Source organism: Electrophorus electricus, chromosome 19, assembly GCF_013358815.1.
Source record: "Electrophorus electricus isolate fEleEle1 chromosome 19, fEleEle1.pri, whole genome shotgun sequence".
Classification (NCBI taxonomy): domain Eukaryota; kingdom Metazoa; phylum Chordata; class Actinopteri; order Gymnotiformes; family Gymnotidae; genus Electrophorus; species Electrophorus electricus.
In genome coordinates, this window is record NC_049553.1 from 15,007,327 (window position 1) to 15,024,975 (window position 17,649).

At 43.1% G+C, this 17,649-nt stretch overlaps 1 protein-coding gene across 1 annotated transcript in view; it reads right to left on the bottom strand.

Moving 5' to 3' along the window:
• LOC113582967 (corticotropin-releasing factor receptor 2) overlaps positions 1 to 17,649 on the bottom strand; it is a 53,827-nt gene that overhangs the window by 10,225 nt on the left and 25,953 nt on the right. The window contains exons 3-7 of the mRNA XM_035520095.1: positions 8,152 to 8,237; positions 6,333 to 6,439; positions 4,468 to 4,585; positions 2,976 to 3,129; positions 842 to 902 (exon numbers count right to left, since the gene is read on the bottom strand). Coding sequence (XP_035375988.1) covers positions 842 to 902; positions 2,976 to 3,129; positions 4,468 to 4,585; positions 6,333 to 6,439; positions 8,152 to 8,237 — 526 coding nt within the window. The remainder of the gene's footprint in view (positions 1 to 841; positions 903 to 2,975; positions 3,130 to 4,467; positions 4,586 to 6,332; positions 6,440 to 8,151; positions 8,238 to 17,649) is intronic.

Sequence of the window (17,649 nt, forward strand, 5' to 3'; positions counted from 1 at the left end):
AAAGGGAGACAGGAAGATGGTATCTAATATTCGTTTCTGAATCATGAATAGGGATAAATGACCAGTGTTCAACTTCATGCATAGACTGCACTTCACAATAATGATGTATTGACACATATATGGATTTCATAATAGCTGCTTCTCAAATGTGCACATTGTCTTTGAGCTGATGTACACAGAGACAATGTACAATCAGGACATTTATTCTTGTGGCTTATCCATGAGAAAACAGAGATAAACACTCGTCAGTGCTCACAGTTAGGGACCTGGGGGCACTGGCAGGGATGACAGAGATGTGGTGTTTGTGTGTGGTCAAATACATGTGGTGTTTGTGTGTGTGAGCACAAAGACGTGGTGTTTGTGTGAGCACATAGACGTGGTGTTTGTGAGTGAACACATAGACGTGGTGTTTGTGTGTGAGCACATAGACGTGGTGTTTGTGTGTGAGCACATAGACGTGGTGTTTGTGTGTGAGCACATAGACGTGGTGTTTGTGTGTGAGCACATAGACGTGGTGTTTGTGTGTGAGCACATAGACGTGGTGTTTGTGAGTGAACACAGACGTGGTGTTTGTGTATGAGCACATAGACATGGTGTTTGTGTATGAGCACATAGGCGTGGTGTTTGTGTATGACTAATCATGACCCCATTTCAATTTGCCTTCACAAAGTGGAGTGATGACTTAAGATCACGCCAAGGCTTCCTACTGTTGAATCAATGTTGCCTTAATTTTACAGAACTAGCAAGACGTGAATGACCATTGATTCACACTCCAAGCCCCATTCACCTGCAGCTCGAGGTAAATCTCCTCATTTTGCAGAAGATAAAAACACCCACTTACTGTTCATTTTCATGGTAAAGTTTCCCAACAGCCCACGCAACAATTATCGGGCACGGAATACCTGCCAAAAAGAAAGAAAGAAAAAAAGAAAAGACAAGATGGAATCACTAATCAGGCTTTTTGTTCCCCAGATAACAGTGGAGGGGAGACTGGCATGGGAGCCTTCATTTATGGGACACAATAGCAGAGCTCCAACTCAGCGCGAAGGTGGCTGGGTTCATCTTAGCTGAATGGGCACCGTGGGTCTGATTGCTTCTATTAGCTCGGACAGTGTGTGTGCTGTGTTGGGCTAGAGCTGCAAGTGATTACGCTCTCACAAGCAGATGGGAGGGAGGAAACTCACTGGACAGGAAAAGCACTAGGAACCCGATTTCTTTCCAAGAACCCACTTTCCTTTCCGAGACCATGCCTATCCAGCGACTTTCGACAAGCTCTTTTGCGATTGTTAGGCACTTTATCGAGCACATAAGACACGATTTCAGGATGGCGGCGGCGGGGAAAGTGTCACGCTTCCAGCATGCATCTCAGGATCCAATTACCAGCAGACGGACCCTTGAAGTGTCAGGCTGCATCTGAAAAGGCTGGATTTATCATAATCTACACCTCTAGCTCATAACCTCCAACCTCGTGCTATCCTTCACACCCACGGTGCAGGAACACGGGAATACGCAGCCGGAAAAGCACTTTCCATACAGCGGGATATTCCAGGAACCCTAACCTTTAAAGTGAGAGGAGAGCATGCATTTCTAATTGAAATCAAACCTCTCACAATCGTGCAACCAAAGACAAACAGCATACCTCAGAAATGACAGATGGAAAACACTCCTCCAGTACTGCCTGGAAGTTATTGACTTTATCTCAGCGAATGTCAAATTCTTTTACATAATCAGAAGCCAAATGGAAAGTTCCTTCTGTTCCACAATGAAAGCACTTCAGATGTGGATGCTGCGCACAACTTCAGGCACCTGATATCGGGCTTTCTGCATGTCTTTTATCGCACTTGAGACATAAAGAGATGATGAAAAGTCGCCCCTCAGAGTGTCATGCTGAGGGTGTCAATTCTTTAACAACTCATACTGCCTTAGATAACATTGTTTACTTCTAAAGCCACTTTTTCAAACTCATATCCAACAGGTGCACAGTTTTTCCCCTGATTTACTGGCATACACTTCCATGATAATTACACAATTAGTTTAATCAGGTGTTTAAGAGCTAGAACAGAAGGCCTGGGAGTGGTGGAGGACCACAAACATCCAGCCCGTCCCTTCTCATTATCATAACCGCACGCCCCTCCTCATTAGTATAACAGCACGCCCCCTTCATTAGCATAAAAGCACCCCCCCCCGTTACTATAACAGCCCACCCCTCCTCATTAGCATAATAGCTCGTTCCTCCTCATTAGCATAACAGCTCGCCCCTCCTCATTAAAAGAGCACATCACTGTTAATTCAATCTCAAATCGCAGTATTGATTTTTGAAGCTCCTAGTTGATGTTGGTCAAATGAACTCCACACAGATGTCCCCCTAGACATTGGCTGGCTGTCAGAGCCCCACTCTCAAGACTCATAGGACTTTACTGTTCTACTGTTCACCTGCATCTGAGAACTGCACTGTTATGATGAAAACTCACAGCAGAATATAAAAGCCAACATGCTAACAATGGTTGACAGATGGTTTCATGATTAAAGTCATTTTTACAGCACACTCTCAAACCATATCCAAACGTCTTACAAAATAAACTAAGCGCAACAGTGACAGGAAAAATCCATCCTTCATAAAGTACAAGGAAGAAACTATGAAACTATAATCCATACAGTACAAGGAAGAAACCAAAAAACCATAAACCGTAAAGTATGAGGAAGAAACCATGAAACCATAAACCGTAAAGTATGAGGAAGAAACCATGAAACCGTAAACCATAAAGTATGAGGAAGAAACCATGAAACCGTAAACCATAAAGTATGAGGAAGAATCCATGAAACTATAACCCATAAAGAACGAGGAAGAAACCATAAAAGGAGTCAAGGCTCAAAGGGGAAGCCATCCTCCATCTCCTGCCATACACGGTGATGAGACTCTAAGGTCATTTAGTTAAACATGACGACAAGAAGTGAAAGGGAAAAAATACACTCACACCAGCCGATAAAGAGGAAAACCCATTTGCGCAGCTTGTCTGTAGAGTAGGTCATCACGATGGCCGTGTGAAGGTAACAGCCCTCCACGAACATCCAGAAGAAGTTGGTCACCACAAAGTAATTGTAGATAGTAGTTATGAGGCGACACCATGGCTTTGGAAAGAAGAAGTTGGACATTAAGGACACACTCATGATGATTTTGGCTTTATATCAATCTGCTGAGTCTGGGAGGAAATATCAGAGCCTGGTTCATAAAGACTGCTGGAATTGCCTGGAACAGAAATATCAGATGATATTGTTTATAACCACGATAAGAGTCTGAATTCTAAATAAATCAGTCAAATAAATTAAAAGCATGTGAACTGTGGGAACCTGGAAAAAGGCACAAAAAAGAGAGATGAGAATCATGACAAGGACATTAATTAGAGACACATTAGTGCTATTACATAATAGTGTTGTAAAACAAGACCGATATCACCCAACAAACGAACAGTAGCTGCAGAGTGGGGCCCTTAATGCAAGGCTGTTCATCACTGTTCATGGTGACAAAGGACATCTCGCAGTGCCTACAAGCACAATACCAGCTGTGTGCATGAACAACAGCACCCATAGTTAAGCGATGCAGATTCTTCACTGCACTGTCATGCAGCTGCGTTAACAAGGTTAAACCTAAGAGCAGCTGTGAAGTCTTGAACAGGAAGGGCAGTTGTGTGGGGCAGTGTGTGTAGAAGTGAAAGATGAGCTAGCGTTCAGTGAAAGCTACACTGGGACATGCAAAAGCACTGTAAAACATAACACACATTAGTGCAGTAAAGCAGTTAGCATACAACACTTTAAAGTGCAGTAAAGCACTTAGCATAAAGCACTTTAGAGCGCTGTAAAGCACTTAGCATAACACACTGTAAATCACTTAGCATAAAGCACTTTAGAGCGCTGTAAAGCACTGAGCATAACACACTGTAAATCACTTAGCATAAAGCACTTTAGAGCGCTGCAAAGCACTTAGCATAACACACTGTAAATCACTTAGCATAAAGCACTTTAGAGCGCTGTAAAGCACTTAGCATAACACACTGTAAAGCACTTAGCATAAAGCACTTTATAGTGCTGTAAAGCACTTAGCGTAACACATTTTAGAGTGCAGTAAAGCACTTAGCATAACACACTTCAGAGCACTATAAAGCACTTTAGGGTGTTATCATACAACCAGCATAACAAACACCAGAAAGCTAAAATCCACCTATCGCATTGTGCTTTACAGAGCTATAATGCACCTAGTCTAAGATTTCAGAGGGCTATAACACACCTAGTGTAATGGACTTTAGAATGCTAGAGTGTGATTGGTTTTAGAATGTTGTAACACACATAATGTAACAAAATTTGCAGCATATGATGTAACACACCACAGCAGACATTAGATCACTGTAACACACCTCTTTCCTCTCATATGATGTAACAAACACCACAGCAGTCATTAGAACACTAACACACCTCATTCCTCTCGTGGATGTTGTGATCAATCAGTTGCAGCAGAAACCACATCACGTTCCTCAGAATGAAGGTGGTGATTAAGTTCCAGTGAATTACGTTTCGAAGGCACCTGATGCTCCTGGAATCAATTAGACAACCATTCTAAGGACTACATGGTGGCCATAAATTAAATGAATATATAAATATATAATATATGAATATATAAATATTTTAACAATTGTCCACTCTATAAAAGAAAGCCACAGAATCAAATGTAACCATTTGGAGGAGACCTAATGCATTTGTGGAAGTGTTTGTCGTGTTTTTTTTTTTCATAATTACATACCAGATACCAGTCCTAAATCCAGACTTAAAAGGACTTTCACTTGTGAATTACCACTGATATTATAATTTAATCCAACACTTAATCCATGTCCAGCAAACTGGCCTACAACAAACAACTTGGAGAAGAGATTCCAGTTCACATTCCAGAACAACAAGAGCTTTCAGTTCACATTCTAAAACTACTGGAGATTCCAGTTCATGCTCCAGGACTACAAGAGCTTCTAGCTCACATTCCAGAACTACAAGAGCTGCCAGTTTACTTTTCACACCAATGAAATCATATCAAGTACAATGGTTTTTAAATCCTGTGGATTGTTCTAGTGGCCCACATACCATCAAATTATCTTGGTTCTTCAACATTCAGCATGGGCTTTGTTAATCTGTGTGATGTAATCTTCTTGATGTCTGAGCCTGCATGACTATCTTTGTTCACATTCTCCTGTATCGGAGACTGGCGTTAGGTGTCTTGCCCAAGATCTCACGGGCCGCTGTGTTGGTTTATGTTTGTCTGTGTTGGGGATGCAGATTCCTGCTCCCAAGTGAATAAAAGATCGAAAGGAAAAAAGAATTTAAGAGAGGGGAGAGACAGCTGTTCAGCATACAGACAGGAATGGTCCACCTTGGGCTTCACAGCTCCAACTGTCCCTTTCACCACTGCTACAACCTAATCCTCATTCCCCATCGTCATTTTCTTTTGCATTCCCTGGTATTCTTTTCTTTCTGTATTCCTTACTTTTCCATATTCTTTCCTTTGGACGTTTCCATAATTTAGGAGCAGGGCACCGAGGTTTGCTAATCAGGTCAGGCAAATGCCAAAGAAACAGAAAAACAAACACAAAACAGTGCTATGGCCAATACATGTCCTATGAGCAAGACTCCTAATACTACAGTTTGCCTACCTCTGAAACATGAGAGCGAGAATGAACATGAGAGTCATGCCAGTTCAGACATCGCCCTGGTTTTTCTGACAAAGAACATCTTTACCTTCAATTTTATTATCATCAGTTTACACCAAGTGCTCAAAGAATATACAGGTTTGCGATAAACAACTTAAAATGTTAAAAACCCGGTTAGCCAGGACTCAGTTTCCCTTCCCTGCAACGTTTGTGAAGAATCTTCCGAGTTGCAGCTGTTATGACGGTACTGTACACCTCTGCCACTCACTCCATGCCTTACTTTATCTTCCTCTGGTCATGTACCACTGACAAGCATCTGTGCTTCACTCTGAGCTGTTTCAGGAGACACTTATAGAACGTTCCCGTCCTGTAAAAGTCTTCCACTGGGCACCACTTTTCTCAAGGGTAGCCAAGGTCATATTTTAAACGTTTCCTGATCAATTTCCCTCTTCCCCCCCTTTTCTTATTTCATTGATGTTATCAATGTCATCTTTGGGGTCTACAGTATAAGTAGGATAAACGAATTCTTAAAAAATGCTTACTGTAAAGCACAATATTGCAAATTGAAATCCATTTATGAAGCTCTTGCGTTGCTATTGAAATGGACTACAAAAACCATAGTTCTTCTGGATGTTGTAAATGTACCTTAAGCACAAGAACAGCACGAAGGCCACGACGAGTGCTCCGACGGATATACAGTGTCCCAGGTAGTTGATGATGAGGGCGATTTTGTAGTGCACTGGATACTTTCTCTGTAAAGACAAGACTGAACTCAATGAGGGACTAAATGAGACCCTTCTTACGATGGACTTGCCTGCCATAGAGGCATCAAAAGAAGTGAGCACCAATACTGTTCATTTGTCCTCTCCACACCACCACAGCGCACTCTGTTGTTCTTATACTTTACAACTTGATTATCGCTCACTTGCAATGAACTACACTTAGCTTGTGTATGGAAGCTTGGTCTACACCATAGGTTAAAATGCCTGTTCAGCCCAAACACACTGGCACAGCTAACACTTAGGAGAATGCACAGCATGAGAGCTAGCGGTTAGCCCCACACAGCTAACACTTAGGAGAATGCACAGCATGAGAGTTAGCGGTTAGCCCCACACAGCTAACACTTAGGAGAATGCACAGCATGAGAGTTAGCGGTTAGCCCCACACAGCTAACACTTAGGAGAATGCACAGCATGAGAGTTAGCGGTTAGCCACACACAGCTAACACTTAGGAGAATGCACAGCATGAGAGTTAGCGGTTAGCCACACACAGCTAACACTTAGGAGAATACACAGCATGAGAGCTAGCGGTTAACCCCACACAGCTAACACTTAGGAGAATGCACAGCATGAGAGCTAGCGGTTAGCCTTTATCCTGTCTTCCTGGAATCAAAATCAGAATCATTTTACTGGAGAAGTTCAATGAATACAGGCCTAGTAGATACAGGGGTGAGAGTTACGGGGCTGATATATACAGGGGTGAGAGTTACGGGGCTGATATATACCGGGGTGAGAGTTACGGGGCTGATATATACAGGGGTGAGAGTTACGGGGCTGATATATACAGGGCTCACAGATACAGGGGTGATAGATACATGGCTGAATGATACAGGGGTGATAGACATAGGGGTGGTAAATACAACACAAATTCATTTGTGACTGATACAAAAACATAATTTCATAATCAAAATATAATTGGCAGTTCAATCATCTTTCTACAGGAACACACAAATGTGTCATTTTGAGCTCCGTCTGGCCTAAGACTTCATGTGCAGCGAATAAGAAATAGAAATATAGAATGACTTAATGTCATAATTGTTTGAAACAGCATGCAATGGGTAAAAAAAAGAACAGACTGGTGGTGTGGAATGGAGTAACATCACATAATGGGTGAGTGAGTGAATGGATATGGGACAGAAACTGTACACGGAAGTGAAGCTGAAAGTCTGTGCAGTTTAACCAGTCACTCCTTCACCTTCAGCTCTGGTGGAAGTAATGAGACCAAAGCCGACTACAAGCCTGTATGGGGAGGTCAGGATGGTTCGCTTCAGACAATTTCTTCCATTCAACCCGAAAATAAACCCCTTCTGCATTAGTTCTGTTATCTGACTTAAGCGAAGCGAAACGATTGTTCTGCTGAAATGCAGTACTGCAGCCGTGGTCCTTTGCAGACGTGGAAGGGCACTTCCTGTGTATAGCTGCTCTGCTGAGCTATTCAGTAATGTGCTGTACTTAAAATCCCCCATGTTGGGTGCTGACCTGAGGAGGCAGGGCTCAAAGCCTCCTTCAGATTCCACATTTAGAATAATGACAGATTTAGCACTTTGACAGATGCCACTAAGGAGGAACACACTACCAGAACCAGCCAATCAGAGAATGAGTTAAAGAGGAGAATACAGCAGAATGGTAGACGGCACGTTCATTAACATTCTGATAAATCTGAGTGAACCAGCGCGTCACGCACCTTTTCCTCTAAAATGGGTTCACAGCTGGAGTAGTTGATCTTGAAGGCCCATGTGCCGTTCTCTAGACACTCTCTGTAGGCACTCCCTGTGGAGGAGAAAAGTACAAAACAGCATGTGAGGGTTGTCCAAGCCACGAAGAAGAAAGTGAAAACAAAAAAAACATCCAATCTTTTTTTTAAAAGTCCAAAATGATAAAGCCGCATAGCATACGGATGTCCTTTGGTGTATCGCTGAAAAAACAGCACCTCTCCAGTCCAAAGGCACACGCTGCATTTCTGTACGGTATTGAGGTATGGAATAGAACTGTCTATATTTTCCAGGTCCTGGAAAATACCATATTTCAACCCTTTCAACGAATTTTGGAGAATTCAATTCATATTTGTGAAAGAAAACAGTTACTGACACACACATGCGAACACACATATGCGTTCCTTCTCTGTAACTGTGCACTTACATTCGTTCTCTTAAGGATTTCCCTGAACCAACACTTTACTATCCTGTTTCTAGTCTCCAGGTCAAGGTTTACTACTCTGATGTGCTTTGTGTTGCTTGGTTGCCCCAGGAAGTAATGTGCATTTGTACTGAAGGTTTACAAACCAATTTCAGCCAGCCGATTTATTCAGACGCAGAAAACCCAGGCTCGATGAGACTGGAGATGATCCCTGTTTGTGTCTAGTGTCTTACTGTCGCCACATTTCCTTGAGCTCTGGACATTATGGAATTTGAGAGCTGATTATTCATCAGTGGCTTTGCAGGAGTGGGAGGGGTTACTGAATCATGCTCCAGTCAGGGAGCATTTTAAACGCTCTCATGGAATTCTCTTAGGACAGGTCAGGTTCAGAAAAGGATTCATCTGCATACAAGCACTGCACACTGCACTGCCAAAAGCTCGGGTGCAAATTCAACCAAGGCTTTTGCAAATTAAAAATCAAACGTACATTTTATGTGTATATCTGGAAACAACACATTCCAGGACAAAAAAAAGGAAGCTCCCCACATTTTGACAGAAAAAAGCCCTGCAACACTGGTGGCAGGAGCGAGCGAGAGGTGCTCTCAAAAACACCCGACTTGAGCGGAGTCAAAAAATGGAACAAGCAGACGAGGCAGTGGTAATAGCCTGAAGCGTAGATTAACACAGGAAGTAAAGGTACAAGCGCCGGTTCCAGCAGGACAACGACAAGGTACCTGTGAGCATAAATAATGGAGAACAAGAGCGGAAACAAGCAACAGGTGTGTGTTATGACTAATAAGTGAGTGATTGGGACCGTGGCAGGTGTGGTGTGTGTTTGCGTGTGTGTGTGTGTGTGTGTGTGGTGTGTGTGTGTGTGTGTGTGTGTGTGTGTGTGTGTGTGTGTGGTGTGTGTGTGTGTGTGGTGTGTGTTGTGTGTGTGTGGTGTGTGGGCTTGGCCACAGAACAAGGCAAAGCTAGCCAGGTTTATTTATACAGCACATTTCTTAGACAAGCAAATTCATGGTGCTTTACAAATACACCAAAAGTAAAAAACAAACAAACAGTTGAATAAAACAGAAAGTACAAATAAAAACATTAAAACAATAAAATAATTAATTGAATAAAAACATACAATCGAATCAAGACAAGAATCACATTAAAAGATAAATTGGAATACAAACCAGGGTAAGTCCAACGTTTGAGTACATTTTTTTCTCTAGTTTTCTGCATTCCAGAGCATCTGTGACTTCCACTCAGACGTCCATGCTGAGCTCTCAGTGTGCACACCACCGCACACGCCTGTCCCCAGCGGGACTATGGAGGACATGTCTGTGTGCACGTGAGAGGAGATGGCCATAAATATACTGCTACAGAGGTGCAGTATGTCATCTTCCAGGACAGACTGTTTCGTTTTTCTTCCGCCCCACACTCCAGCTGAGCGCCAGCGCAGCGCCGGGCTCGTAGGAGATTTCCCCCGTGGGTCCGCAGACAGGCGCCTCGTTTTGGGCTGGTTCAGGAGCGTTACCACCTTAGCCATAGATCTGAGGAGGTAATGAATCAGGCCTGCAGGCTGGTCCCTGGTTCCATGCTGTTGCCTGTATGCCGTGCGCAGTCCCACTTTCTCATCACCTAGCCTGTCATGGACACTGCTGTTACATCGCAACGCTATTACATCACATTACTGTTACATCACAATGTTCGGGGGAACTTATGTGCCTATTGAACTATTTCTAAAAGTGATGTGCCACCAATTTCACAGCAGCAACTTTTTTTTGTCCTTTCTGCTGTTTTCAGGGGGTTTTGATAGTTTGGGAGTCATTTTAAGAGGGTTCAGAGCAGAAAGACGTCTCCTGTTAGCTTTCTGCAGCTACTGCCACCTGTCACTACCATTAATGCATTTGAAAATCACTGCCATTCGTTGGAAAAGAGACCGAAAATATAGCTGTTTACATTCTGCTGGATCATATTAGCAAAGAAACTACATGATTCCTGAGAACCTTTCCTGTTTTCAGATGTTGTGAGATGTGGCCTTCAAACATAGCTGGTGGAAACAGAATGCTCTCAGAATGAGAATTCATAAGACCGATCCTGAGAGGATGTGACATCAGAGACCACAGCAAAGAAATACAGGCCGAGATAAAGTCTGCAGTGTGTTCAACAAAATGAAGAAAGGTCAACAACTGATGATAGAAGATGAAATGATCTTAATCTCAAGGAAAATAGTAGTTTGTACAGCATGTAGGAATGGCTCACAGCAGTGTCCACACACACACACACACACACACACACACACACACACACACACACACACACCCACCCAGTCCTCCCTCCCCCATATATATATATATATATATATATATATATATATATATATATATATATATATATATATATCAAGATTAGATGTTTCCACTGATATTTTTCTCCAGAAATATAAAAACATGCAATAAATTTGCCTTTACAAAAACCCAGCAAGCAACGGGCAACATGCTTACACCACAATTACACCACAGCCCTGTCCACATGACCCCTGCCCCACACACACCCACCACAGCCCTGTCCACATGACCCCTGCCCCACACACACCCACCACAGCCCTGTCCACATGACCCCTGCCCCACACACACCCACCACAGCCTTGTCCACATGACCCCTGCCCCACACACACCCTCCATCCCCAGGTCCTCCAGACACACCCTCCATCCCCAGGTCCTCCAGACCCCTGCTCCGTGGCATTGGATCACCATGACATCGTATCACTCACCCACCCTCATGGTAAGCTGCAGGGTCAGCTTCCATTTCTACAGCTCCCCTCACAGTTGCCCTGCAGAGTTCACCATTTACTGCCTGGGCCTCTTGCTTACAAGCTTAATGTATGTGAGTTTTCAAAAGCCTCTTATCAAAGCTCGTTAGGACAAGGAGCAGAGCAGAGGTTCTGTTCAGAACTCAGCAGAAGCCCCGCAAATGGTGAGCCTTTCTGATTTTACACACACACACACACACACACACACACACGAAGTTAGCATATCCTAAAATACATAAGTGGGACATGGCCTTGGAGCTGAAGGTCGTTCTCAGCCCAGAAGCACTGAAGCTTTTTATGGATTTTTTTTAACATCTATAAATTTCAGAACCAGGCTGAGACTGATGAGGCGGAGCTAAGACTTGTGAGATGGACCTGATACTGCTGAGGCGGAGTTGAGACTGGTGAGGCTGAGTTTAGACTGGTGGAGACTGGTGTGGCAGAGCTGAGACTGGTGAGAGCTCAGATCGGTGTGGTGTGTCTGTGGATCTCAGTGCAATTCAGATGTTTCGCTGGTGTTGCACATTTGAGTCTGCTCCTGCCGGACTGTAAAACTGAGCTGATAAGTTGAGTCCGGTGTGGCACTCTCCAGTGCTGGCAGCCAGAACATCAGGAGCTGAAGTGAAGGAGACAAGATTCTGGGATGGCTTTTTACGCTCCTGAACCTCAGATGGCCAAGTGGGAGACAGTGAAAAACAAACTCACAGAGTAAAACAGTCAACACAGTGGATTGGCACAATGTCTGTGAGGGCATGCTGGGTAATTTCGCCACCTGGAGACACAACTTAATGCTGGACATTCTTGTCTCCTCAGTTTGAGCAGTAAGACATTCCCAGCCTCCTTCTAGGGGTTTTAAGAAGCGAACAGTTTGGTGTTTAGCTCCACACTCTGAGAACAAGGCTTTTTATTTGGGCTCGGCGCCAAAGCCAGGAGCTCTATGTCAGGGTAAGCGTTCAGTTCAACATATGAGTGGGTTCTGCCTGATCACTGCTGGAATGCTGTCTGAGCTTCCATGAGAGGGCTACCTGAATGGCAGGAAAATGGAGGAGAGTTCCTGCCCTCCTCCAACGTGAGAGCGCCACCTCCTCCACCCTCTCCTACCCTGCTGTCACCTCCCTCCACCCTCCTGGGGTGACCTATAGAAAGGGCTTGCCATAATGATCTGGAACCAAAACAACCACTTATAAAACTAATTTTAGTCAAAATGAATTTCCATCCTCAGAGCTGTCCTCAGAGAATGATGGCCAGAACGCCACTGCGGTTTTCAGTTCAGACCTCAACATGCAGCTGCTCCTGAAGCAGTCACGCTGGGTCTCTCACGCTCTTCTTCTCGTGTTCTTTGTTTACCAAATGTCAAGATATCAATTTGCATCAGCGCAGTGTTCAGCTGTAACCTTGCCCAAAATCAGGAGAGAGAGCAGAAAGGCACGGGGTTTACGCAGCCAATCAGATATCCTCATTAGGAATACATTACCTCTCTCCATGTAAGCAATAAGCCCCAGATCCCTCCAGTATAATTAATACCGACAGCCTGAATGGGGATAAACAGTACAGGGTCACCGGGGGAATCAAATTCACTTCCGTCACTCAGAGTTTACAACTGACAACACTGGGCAACAAAATCTGAACTTATTTTTGCTTCTCAAACTAAAGTAGATGGACCTTGTGATGCTTTTTATGTTGAATTCAAATCTGTTTTAGAATTTTTCCATCATATATAGTTTTTAAGTGACATATGTTTTACTTTATGTATACCTATTCGTTACCTATTCATAAATAATGAATTATGCTTAAAATGTACGTTTTAGGTCTAAGTCTGTATATAATGTATGACTTTACCCATATTTGCCTTGTCCAGCAGTAGGCTGTCAACACCGAGGGCCTCCACTTACTATGGTAGCACTTTTCCACACTGTAATGACATGAGTATATATGTATACCGGGAAAGCACTATGGGTGATAGGGAAATGCTGAAAAACTTGTTTGGATTCAGCAAGCAAAAATCCATAATAAAAAGGTATTTTTTGCAGGAAGCAAAATCACTGTTGACCAGTGAAACCATTCAGACCAGTACGTGCTCCCTCCGTGCCCCAGTGGTCTGCAGACAGAGCCCACCTGCCCTTCTCTTCTACAGTAATAACTGCAACACACGTTGATCCTCCCCGACACTCAGGAATAAGCCGCAATGCAAAATGAGTGGCAGGTGCTCCAGGATCGCAGGCAGCCTCCTGATTGGCCTGTTCCTCACCATGGCAACCATTGCCTTTTTTTAACAGGTCAATGAGCAGGACACATAATACTAGACTAATCTCCAACACACATACTCATACACACACACACACACACACACACACACACCCTTAGACATTGCTAGTGGAAAGAAAATCTTCTTTACGTGCCTTTTAATTTACTTTGTTCCATCTTCTCGTGCAAGCGTACCAACATGACGTCCAGCTTCAAATTTAGGACGGTTTGGACAACAGTTTTTGTTCACCGTAACATGTGGTTTTAAAGGTTAACTCTGGTGTGGCCCATCACATTCGTACCTTTCCTTTTTACCAGAACACAGCTGCATGACGACTTTTAAACTCATATGGATCTCTGGTGAGATCGCCATGAGCACACTGGATCCACACATCCCCAAACTAGGCTCACTGTCCCATAACTTATTAACACTTTATTGGGATTAAGTATCTCATATTTGTATATTATATTTTATATTATTAAAGCCCATCTTTTTTTTCCATTTTTATTGTTGTGTTTGTTATTAATTATCTGAGATGATTATTTAATGATTATGTATGGATCAGTAAGTATATATATATATATATATATATATATATATATGTGTGTGTATGTGGGTGTGTGTGTGTGTGTGTGTGTGTGGCCCCATGGGGGCGTGGGAGGGCGTGGGGGCAGGGGTGTCTCCAGACCTCAGTGATTCAGGATGGCGAGCCTACAATAACCTGACCGGGTTTTTGTTCTGCTCCAGTTGGCATCACAGCTGTGTGGGTAATGCAGAGGAACAGGAACACAGCCAAAACCTGAACTGGCCTCGGATCCCTGTGGACCGGACTAAGAGCGCCTGGGACTAGGGTGACTAATAAAACCAGGGACGAAGAGCAGGAGAATAATGTGTCTAGCTTTTGTGAGTGCCTAGTGCTTTCCCTGATAACATCTACAAAGTCTAAAAACTTTTTCAGCTTTAAAACTTTATCTGCCCTGAAGGTTAGACTGACAAAAAAAGTGTAAATTACATGTCTCAACTCTTCTCAGGAATATCGTCTCAGTTCTTCTAATTTAACTTGTGTGATAATTTGCATATAAACACCACGTCTTTGTCACTCATTACATGTCTGCACCAAGCAACACTTGCTACACCTGTAAGTCGCCTACAATAATAACTTTCACACCCCACAGACACATCTTTGCAATAAACCAAAATGTGGGAAACAAACCCAGAAAAAGACAAACATGACACAAGAAACGAGGCAAGAGGGTGGAGCCAGGAGGGACCAATCAGGAGCACAAAACCCAGGGCGGAGATTTCCTGACAGAAGTAATGTCATATTTGTGTTTGTTTATGCTTAAATGCACGGGGTATTTGATGACCTCACACTTACATTACTGATGGTCTTCCTCATGCCTCACTGGTCTGCTGTGAGCACTGCAGGTGCCAGTTTAACACTAATTTATAATATTCAAATTAGGTACACAGTGTAGTATAGCTTTAAACATGGAATTATTTAAATAGTTAACATTTATGCAACATTAGTTAATCACTGTACCAAAATCCTTTGTTTCCAGATAAGAGAACATGTTTCAAGGTTGTTTAACATCAACGGTATCATGTAGTTCAAATCAGCTGTTCACCCAGTTTTACTCTTCACAGACTGAGAGGATCTCAGATGGATCACACTGCACACTCCTCCAGGAAATATCAGTGCAGTGATGGCTCCTCTCTCCTCCTCTCTCCTCTCACCTCCTCTCTCCTCCTCTCACCTCCTCTCTCCTCCTCTCTCCTCCTCTCCCCTCCTCTCACCTCCTCTCACCTTCTCTCTCCTCTCTCCTCCTCTCATCTCCTCTCTCCTCCTCTCTCCTCCTCTCTCCTTTCTCCTCCTCTCTCCTCTCTCCTCCTCTCTCCTCCTCTCACCTCCTCTCCCTTCCTCTCACCTCCTCTCTCCTCCTCTCACCTCCTCTCTCCTCCTCTCTCCTCCTCTCACCTTCTCTCTCCTCTCTCCTCCTCTCTCCTCCTCTCTCCTCCTCTCACCTCCTCTCTCCTCCTGTCACTTCTCACCCCTTCTCACTTCACTTTGCTCGTTAGTGCTAAAAGTTTCAGAGCTAATTAAAATCAGCTGAATACGTATGTGTGAAACTCTGACATTAGAAGAACATTAAGTGGGTAAAAACACAGCAGATGAGTCGTTGCAATACAAAGACCAAAAAAAATTCTGTCTCTCACTTTTTCTGTGTTTAAAATATGTCTCAATACACATTCCATGATTTGCTCAGATTTCTCACCTTTGTTTCTCTTACCACTGTCTGTACAAACAAAAACAAACAAACAAAAAAGTTACAATCCAGTGTCAAAATAAAAGTTCCCTAATATGTCTGTCATAATCAAAGTACCTGTCAGCTCTCTCTGCAAAGCCTCGGCCTGTATGACATGCACTCTTCCTGTTTCCTGTGTTCTGACAGAATGACCCACCATTGATTTCATTCTTTGTGCACTTTTGGGCCAAGCTACTGTGAGCCAAATTTCCACATATTTCTGCAATATACTGTTTTAAATCAACTCTCACAGGGTTCTTTTTTGAGGTAGCTGGAGTCTGGGTGATGTTATTTTGACAGCGTATTGTAGGCAATGGACATTTGATTTTATTTGGTCCAGAAAAATTCAATCTACATGAAGAGAATAAGATCTGACATAATCTACAATACATCATGGAACCATGGCACAGAAATATGACTAGAGGATGAGAGACCATGCTCCGCCATGTTTCTGTTTCTAAAGTAAGAAGTTATTGTAGACTTTCAGAAAATACAGTCACACGTCAAACCAATAAGAAACGTCCTAATTAGAAGCAATAAAAAAATAAATCTTTTTGGAATATATTTTCGTCAAAACGGCATCCTAAAGAAGCATCGTTAAATCTCTATTTCCTCGGTCAACAGTAGCAGCAATCACGCCAGGCTTTCACACCCAACAGGGCACTGAATCAAGTTCCTCACGGTGAAAAGTCAGTGATCCTGCGCTCACTCAGTGTTCTGCCACTCACCCTACAGTAAGACATGACATGGTTCTCCAAGTACCAGAAAGATATGGAATTAAACTCTCTGCTTTGGGGGAAATTGGGGTTTAGATAATGTCTTTCTACAAGCACCTTGTTTTATCCCAGATGTAAAAGGTCTTATTTAATCACTGCATTTCTTTACAAGATTTATCATTATGTGTTACACCAAAAATTGGCTATACTTGGTCCTCCATTTACAGTTTATTTTGAATCATTATCTCTTTGGCTATACTTCCAAACACAAATGAAATATCATTTGATGTTACTGTTATTGGGCTTATTTACGGTATTTGTGCTGCTTGTTAGTCAGAGTCATTGAGCAGAATGCCATTACAGGTTCCTTCCAGAACACCCGAGCCACATGGCTATGGGAACTGCTGGGCAGGGACCAGGGCCATTTCTCAAGGTTCCTCTCCAGGGGAGGTTCTACTTCACCACCCCCACAAACGTTCCAGTCACCCAAAGGGGGGCTTGCTATTTTAAATGAGATAATAATGGAATTAATCAGCTGAATTAATGAATTAATTAGCTAAAAAGAGCTACCTGAGTCATTTGCGCACTACCAAGGTTAATAGAGAGTTTTAGATTCATTTTTAGCCTTGCCGTTTTATTGGTTACAATTCAAGTTCATTTAAGTAATTAATTAACTGGTTGATTTTATATGAAGTGTGCACGTTTATATGAAATCTGCATGTGCAAACACACCCTGCTACCTCAGTTACAGTGAGCAAGCACATTTCCATTAGACAGACGAACCAAAACACTGCACACTGAAAGACCCGGAGGCCACGCAACTACGTGAACTAAAGGAAGGCCTTGGAATCTCTCAAGCTTGCGAGGGTGGGGTCAGAAAGCATGAACTGGGTCCAAGCTTAAAACCTCATTAGTATGGACACAGAAACTGTCTGTTGCCTCTGGCAGCACACACACGTACCACATTCGTGTTTTC